At 44.9% G+C, this 8,266-nt stretch overlaps 1 protein-coding gene and 1 pseudogene across 1 annotated transcript; both read left to right on the forward strand.

The window, feature by feature from the left end:
* The first annotated feature begins 441 nt into the window (after nucleotides 1-441).
* LOC147445889 (uncharacterized) lies at nucleotides 442-864 on the forward strand. The gene has a single exon (XM_086524646.1). The coding sequence runs from the start codon at nucleotides 442-444 to the stop codon at nucleotides 862-864; it is 423 nt and encodes a 140-aa protein (XP_086380772.1).
* A 370-nt stretch (nucleotides 865-1,234) lies between these two features.
* Nucleotides 1,235-4,898, forward strand: LOC147445890 (uncharacterized; annotated as a pseudogene).
* Nucleotides 4,899-8,266: the final 3,368 nt, after the last annotated feature.

Genomic DNA, 8,266 nt, shown 5'->3' on the forward strand with positions numbered 1-8,266 from the left:
TAGAAGCGAGTCCATTGGTGCCAAGGCTAGTTGCTAGGGAAGAGCTTCAGGAGTCCAACCCTTTGTTGATGCACATGTGGTAGAAGCAGATAGGTATGATGACAGAGTAGAGACGGTACCGTGTGGGCCTATGAGGCCTCAGTAGCTGCAGAGAGGAGCCTACCAAGTACCACCTGATGTGCTTGACTAGGTGACTTCCGAAAAGCAAGCATTGGAGAAGATAGCTGAAGTGCCAAAGTCGGTGATTTTTATGGAGAAAGACGAGGTGTATAGCAGTGCCTTGGATACGGACAACACATGGGAAACGGAGTCTGCTTTCTCAAGGTATGAGACATATGATGTTATGTATGTCGATAATTTGGTTAAAGAACAGCAAAAGAGCCAGTTTGCAAAGACCAGGGGGTTGGGCAACCCTCTCTCTTACCTTGTGGTGGTCAGGCCATGTTGACTGAAGATGAACGTCTTGATGAAGATGATTGGGGATTTGATGAGCCGGTGGTCGATGTTGATAGCGAGTCGCAGGTTTTGGTTGCTAAAGCTTTGGCGAGGATACATGACATGCAAGGCTGTGTGCCTGCTCTAGTACTGCTTGAAGAGCCTACAGATGAGGTTTTGCCAGTGTTTGCTTTGGATGATTGGATGCCGCACGTTGGTGCCATGCTACTGATGGATTTGTTGATAAAGGTTGCTATGCAAGAACCACTATGCCGCTTGCTACATGTTGTGTGTTTCGAAGACGATGATGCTATGAAGATCTCTCTAGACGATGGCGGGGAGACACAGGATACAGAAGATATGCAGGGTGTGCAGGTTTGTTTTGGTCATGGAGATAGTCCATATATACAACTTTTTGAAGGGAGTTGATATGAAGGTCTACACAACTGGTTGGCTGACAAAGTTACCGGTGCAAAGCAGGGAATACTTGCCTATGTGTTACAGACGAATGATGATGATCAAAGCTATATTTTTGATCTCGGCGGAAGCTTCATTATAGTTGGGAGAGCTTATGGCCTTAAATTTGAACCGGGCAGGCTCTATAGCAGATGCACATCTCTCTCTACCTAACTACTGCTAATTATCTAGCTTCTTGTACATAGTAGCTATCAGTTTTCTTCTTATGCACTGATATCCTATCTAAATAATGCCACGATTGAGCATGAATGCTCAACGAGGGGGCGGTCAATGATGGTGCACCCAATTTGTGTCGACACAGGGAGAAGCCAGCAGCAGGAATATGGCATCAGGCAGGATGATGGTATCGGACTTTGACAGGTCTCAAATGCATTTTGGAGCAGGTCTCACCGTGATATGTACGCCAAATGCGGCTTTTTACTGGTCAAGTTTGGTTTTGAAGCTCTACGGATCAGAATATCTACAGGTGTCTAAAGTATAGATTCGATGTGCTATACGTCTCGGGTTTTTTGGGCTCGTCATTTCAAGGTGTTGTTGGATCGGGAGAAGGGTACCAAGATGGAGCTTGAGCCGGCCTAGTCATTGCGATCGATAAAGCTACACGACGGCGTGGCTTTCTGTGGGAAGGCGGCCCAAGTTGCAAGTGGACTTTTGTTAAAGAAAATTGCCATGCTCTAAAAAAAAAAAACAAAGGAGCTGCAGTCAACTGCAAGAAGGTGGCGTTTTTTTTTTTGGAGGCCCTGCATGCAGGAAAGCGGGCCAGTTGGAGGGCATGAAGACAGGTTGCCAGAAGTAGAGCGACCAGTTAGGGAGGGGGTTGTGCCACTTAGTGAGCAGGAGGTGGCCATGCAGGTAGGGAAGCCGAGGGGCTACAGGCCATCGCTATACAGGAGGAGGAAAAGGCAGAGGGCAGCCGAGGGGGGACCGCCTTGCAGAGATGTGGAGGAGCTGCAGTAGGGGCTGAGGGCCACGGGGTGGTGCAGATTCCAGCCTTGAGGTGGTCATGAGGGTGAAGCCAGGGGCAGCCGGGGGAGGCCGCCAGGGCTATAATAGGGCAGCGCTACAGTAAGGGGAGGCTGCAGGGCCGCCATGTGAGAAGAAGGTCCGATAGAGGGCATGCAAGAGGAGGTGATGCAGATAAGAGAGGGGAGTCAACTGTAGTGGGCGAGGAAAGCCACAAAGGGCTGCCAAGTTGGAGCAGGACTGCAGGGTGGTGTCACCATGAAGGGGAGATGTAGTGGCCACTTGCAGAGGTGGGGGGCTGGCCAGTAGCGAGAAAGAATTCTCTAAGCCGAGTGGGGCTCGACCAAACAGAGTTTACATTTTGATGCAAAGGTTTTCTATTGGTTTTTTTATGGCTCGATTGTGACCATCTACTCGTCTCGTCTTGAGAATCTCGTCCGTGGAAGCAGTGGCTCCGGACTGATTGTGTGTGTGTGCAAAGAGAGAGGAGGAGAGAGATTGAGTGAGCCATGTGAATGAGGGATTGCCAGTTGGTTTGTATATGCGTCAGCCAATGTGAGTGTGTATGGTCGGGAATGCTAGTAGGCGAGCCTCTGCATTGGAAGTTTACAAAAAGTGTGCACGTGTACGTGATTCTGTGTGGCTTGGGGTGCTGGATATCTGTTGGGCTATAGAGAGGCAATCATATAGTGTATTTGGTGTTGTATCCTTTTCCCCCATCCCAACGGCATGATATTTAGCTAGTAAAAAGAGAAATTGTATAACCTTTCTATCACCCAGGTGTGGTAGATTGGTTATGCCATTTCCCTCTTGAATAATTGGTCTTGAGTTCAACTCCTTGTCGGCTAGATCTTTAAGGTCTCTTGGGATAGTTTCCTACGACGTTAAAACTCTCTTCTTCTCGGGTGTGTGTGTGTGTGAGCTAATAAAAATAGAAAAATGATATAACCTTTCTATCACCAAAGTGTGGTAGATTGGTTATTCCATTTCCCTCTTGAATAAGAGGTCTTGAGTTCAACTCCTCATCGGCTAGATCTTTAAGGTCTCTTGGGATAGTTTCCTACGATGTTAAAACTCTCTTCTTCTCGGGTGTATGTGTGTGTGCTAATAAAAAGAGGAAAATGGTATAACCTTTCTATCACTCAAGTGTAGTAATTGGTTATGCCATTTCCCTCTTGAATAAAGGTCTTGAGTTTAACTCCTCGTCGGCTAGATCTTTAAGGTCTCTTGGGATATTTTCCTACGATGTTAAAACTCTCTTCTTCTCAGGTGTGTGCGGGTGTGTGTGTGTGTGCGTGCTAATAAAAAGAGGAAAATGGTATAACCTTTCTATCACCCAAGTGTGGTAGATTGGTTATGCCGTTTCCCTCTTGAATAACAGGTCTTGAGTTCAACTCCTCGTTGGCTAGATCTTCAAGGTCTCTTGGGATAGTTTCCTACGACATTAAAACTCTCTTCTTCTCGGGTGTGTGTGGGTTTGTGTGTGTGTGTGCTAATAAAAAGAGGAAAATGGTATAACCTTTCTATCACCCAAGTGTGGCAGATTGGTTATGCCATTTTCCTCTTGAATAACAGGTCTTGAGTGTAACTCCTCGTCAGCTAGATCTTTAAGGTCTCTTGGGATAGTTTCCTATGACGTTAAAACTCTCTTCTTCTCGGGTGTGTGTGTGTGTGTGTGCGCGCTAATAAAAAGAGGAAAATGATATAACCTTTCTATCACCCAAGTGTGGTAGATTGGTTATGCCATTTCCCTCTCGAATAAAAGGTCTTGAGTTCAACTCCTCGTTGGCTAGATCTTTAAGGTCTCTTGGGATAGTTTCCTACGATGTTAAAACTCTCTTCTTCTTGGGTGTGTGTGGGTGTGTGAGTGTGTGTGCTAATAAAAAGACAAAAATGGTATAACCTTTCTATCACCCAAGTGTGGCAGATTGGTTATGCCATTTCGCTCTTGAATAACAAGTCTTGAGTTCAACTCCTCGTTGGCTAGATCTGTAAGGTCTCTTGGATAGTCTCCTACAACGTTAAAACTCTCTTCTTCTTGGGTGTGTGTGGGTGTGTGTATCACGCTAATAAAAAGAGAAAAATGGTATAACCTTTCTATCACCCAAGTGTGGTAGATTGCTTATGCCATTTCCCTCTTGAATAACAGGTCTTGAGTTCAACTCCTCGTTGACTAGACCTTTAAGGTCTCTTGGGATAGTTTCCTACGACGTTAAAACTCTCTTCTTCTTCTTCTTATTCTCTCTCTCTCTCTCTCTCTCTCTCTCTCTCTCTCTCTCAAAGAGCGCATGCTGGCAGAAGCATAGGAAGAAGAGAGGTCACGTCAGTGCATGCCACATAAGAATTTGCAAGCACAGAAAGCATCCTGGAGGTCGTGGTAATGCAGGACGTATGCACGACCATTGCATTTTGCTAGAAAAATATCACCCTAGGTACTTCCGGAAGGTAGGTATGCACTACTTCCACAAGACAATGAACAAGTTCCACTGTCCCATAGTGAATGTGGATTATCTCTTCTCGCTTCTTTCCGACTCTGTGAAGTCTGCTTTAGAAGGAAAGGGGACCTTGCTGGATGTCACACAGTTTAGGTACTTCAAGGTGCTAGATAAAGGCGATGCTCCCCCCACTCCTCTGGTTGTTAAAGCCAATTTCTTCTCTAAGCTTGTGGAGAAGAAGATCAAAGAGGCTAGTGGTGCCGTCCTTCTCGCTGCTTGAGGTCAGATCTTCCCTTCTATTAACATGTAGGTGGATGACAATGCTTTTTTTGCTTCTCAATTTAGTTGTAAAGGATTTTTGTATAAGGACTTGCAGAGATGTCGCCTTCCAAAGGGCTCTTGCTGCTCCAAAAAATCCGCCTCCTCAATACGGATCCAATACGATCCTCAATTTGTTACATTGATGGAGAAAAGGGCATTCTACGATATAGAGGCTCATACTACAGCTCGCCCGCCCATCCCCTGCTGATGCATATGCGATGGATTGCAACGATGAAGAAGAACATGTCGCCGGGGACATATAAGTGATGATTATGAGAAGCACCGTCAGTATCAACACCATGACTGCCTCTATATTACTCAAGGCGTTTCTATCATGAAGGTTAAAATACTGTTGTAGAGCGCTAATGGGGGCATCTCGAGGGCGAGAGATGGTCTTTCGTAAAGGTGTATCAAGTGACCTCATGGGAACAATGCAGTAAGCTTAGAGACAATAAGCCTAGCGACGATTGAATGTATCCGAATTTTCCTTTATATGAGAGAGAGAGAGAGAGAGAGAGAGAGAGAGAGAGAGAGAGAGAGAGAGAGAGAGAGAGAGAGAGAGAGAGAGAGAGAGAGAGAGAGAGAGAGAGATGGCCACGACGAAGAGGAAGCAGAAGCAGTTGTGGTAGTAAGCAGTCATGACGGTAAGCGCCGCAACGATGGATGTAACAAGCACAAAAGAGGCGACACCAATCCCATCAAATGCTCCAATTGTGGGCGATGTGTGTGCAAGGACAAGGCTGTCAAGCGCTTTCTTGTAAGAAACATTGTTGAACAAGCTGTTGTGCGAGATGTGCAGGATGCTTGCGTTACTTTCTAGAAAAAACAGGACTAGGCAGCGTGTAGTTGAACAGGCTTTTATTGCTTCTCAAAGAAAGGGTGGTAACAGTAATGCAGCCACTTCTTATGGTTTTGCTGCGAGTGGAAAAAATTATGTTCCTAATGCTTCTGCTGGCAGTACTTCGTCTGGCAATTCTGGTGATAAGGGCAAAAAGAAGATGCACTGCCATTATTGTAAAGCCAATGATCACTTGATTAAGTCGTGTCCTAAGTTGAAGGCCAAAGAGGCTAAGAAGAAAGAGGGTGGTTCCACTGCAAATGCTGGTTCCACTACAAATGAAGCCATTGTTGAGTCTTCTGTGAAAGGAGACTGTGTTGCTGATGTTGATGCAGAATGGGCTTTTAGCGGAGAGTGCACTTACAATCCTGCTGTCCATGATGCATGCTTGTCAGTTGCTGCAGATTCACATGCATGTGTGGTATTTCGACAGTGGTGCTACAAAGCACATTACCTCACATTGTGAATTGTTTACCTCTCTCGAGTCTGTCCCTCATGGGAATTCAGTCACTTGTGCCAACAACGCCTCTTATCCAGTTTAGGGAGTTGGAAAGATTGTGCTCACTGCTGCTAATGGCAGTTCCTTCACACTTGTTGATGCACTTTATGTACCTGGGATCAAGAATAATCTCTTGTCTGTATCCGCACTTGCTAGACATGGACTTGTAGTCAAATTTGTGGATGACAGATGTACAGTTCATAATCTTAGTTTTGGTGATGAAATTGTTGCATTTGGCCTTTTGTGTCGTGGGCTGTATAAGCTCACTTTGTATGACAAGTGTGGACAAAATTTTGCAAATGCTGTTGCAGATTCAAGGGCTATTTTAGATACAAAACTTTGGCATGCACGTTTTGGTCATCTAAATTTTGCCAGTTTGCTGCGTTTGCAGAAATCTGATATAGTTGCTTCTTTGCCGCCTCTTGAAGCACCTGTCAAACATGTTTGTGAAGGCTGTATTTTGGGTAAGATGCAACGTTCTAAATTTCCAAAGGATGGTTTAGTTCGGGCCACATGCAGGTTGCAGCTTGTGCATAGTGATGTTTGTGGGCCCATGTAAACTCCGTCCTTGGGCAATTACCTGTATTTCGTGACTTTCATTGATGATTACTCCAGGCATGCATGGGTATTTCCGCTTAAAGCGAAGTCCGAAGTTTTTATGTGCTTCAAACAATTTCTGGCTATGGTTGAAAATGTCTCGAAATGTACTATGGGCACCCTCCGTTCTGATCAAGGGGGGGAGTATATGTCTCATGAATTTAATGCATTTCTGGCTAGTCGTGGGATAAAACACCAATGTACAGTGCCTTATACACCTTAGCAAAATGGTGTTGCTGAGAGAAAAAACAGGTCACTGACGGAAATGGCACGATGTATAGTCAAAAGTCAAGCTTTGCCGCATTCTTTTTCGCTTGAGGCCATTATGTGTGCCACTTATGTACTTAACAGGTGTCCTACAAAAGCTTTGCAGTCTATTACTCCATAAGAAGCATGTCATAATAGAAAACCTTCTATTGAGCACATACGTGTTTTTGGCTGTTTGGCATATGCTTTGGTGCCACAAGTACAACGCAGAAAATTGGATGATAAGGCTGTCAAATGTATTTTTGTTGGTTATAGTGCTGAAAGCAAAGGTTACAGGTTGTATCATCCGCTGAGAGGCGGAAGTGAAAAAAATAGACCCGGTGGCCTCTACACCAAGACTAAGCACAATGGCCTCATCATGGGGAATACACAATAGGGGCACCACCTAGCAAGATATGCGGCTAGGACGCATACATATACACAATGAAGCATGCATGGAAAAAAATTTCAAGATCCACGCCCAAATGTGGAATGCGGTGGTCGGAGAATAAGGTGAGAGGAGTGGTGAGTGAGTGAGAATGGGCTCGCTACGTGTGCATGTAGTAAGGAAGATAACGAGGTCAGGGATACATGCAAGTATGCTCACTTCTCATACAAAAGGTGACGAATCCGCACACCTTAAGATAGAAGTAGCAAGATGATAGGAATATGAGAGGGAGAGAGAGTGTGTGTGTGTGGTGGCGAATCCGCACACCTTAACATAAGCCGAAACAAAATGGCAAGGAACAAGAATATACCATACTCACAATGAGATGTATCCAAAGCGACACAAAGTATGGCACCAAGATGGAGTGTGTTGATTGCTTGCAAAAGATGAATACAATAGGTAGCGTATGGCAGGAAAATGAGAAGGGAACAAGATTGTAGCAGGCATAATGGAGAGATGGGAGTTGATGGCGAGGAATATCATGAGTGTGTCCACCCTTCTTCTTCTTGAAATTGTGCCTTCAACCCTTAATTACAAGTGGTGTGGAGGTGTGGTGCTCATCTTTTGTGCATGGTGATGGTGATGATGATGGTGTTGTGATTATGTGATTAGGGTTCATGCTACAAGCATGTAGCACAAGAGTGTGTATGGATAGGTGAGTGTGTGTGTGTGTGTTCTCTCCCCCAAGTGAGCTCTCATGGCCTCCTTATATAGGGAAGGAGGGAACGATTTAGCAATATTTCTATTTGAGGTGAGTGTCCCACTTTGGTGACTAGGAAAATGGGGTGCATGTGACTGTGGCTCCCATCTTGTCTCCTCATTATTTAAAATACCAGAGTCAATAGAGAGAGGAAAAGAGAGAATGTGGGTAGGATGTAGAGGATAGGAAATATTTACAATAGTCTAGCTTTGGATAGACATAAGCTTATTAGGAAGAGAAGAGAGAGGTAAGAAAATTATAAGAGAGGTTGTCGAAGGTGGATATTTGTTGATGAGGATGGATTCTC

The sequence above is a fragment of the Adiantum capillus-veneris genome, chromosome 12, assembly GCF_014529385.1.
Source record: "Adiantum capillus-veneris isolate H3 chromosome 12, ASM1452938v2, whole genome shotgun sequence".
Lineage (NCBI taxonomy): Eukaryota > Viridiplantae > Streptophyta > Polypodiopsida > Polypodiales > Pteridaceae > Adiantum > Adiantum capillus-veneris.

Bases quoted from the DNA above. Each gene is read 5' to 3' on its own strand.
- LOC147445889 (XM_086524646.1), top strand. From the start codon at position 442: ATGTTGACTGAAGATGAACGTCTTGATGAAGATGATTGGGGATTTGAT.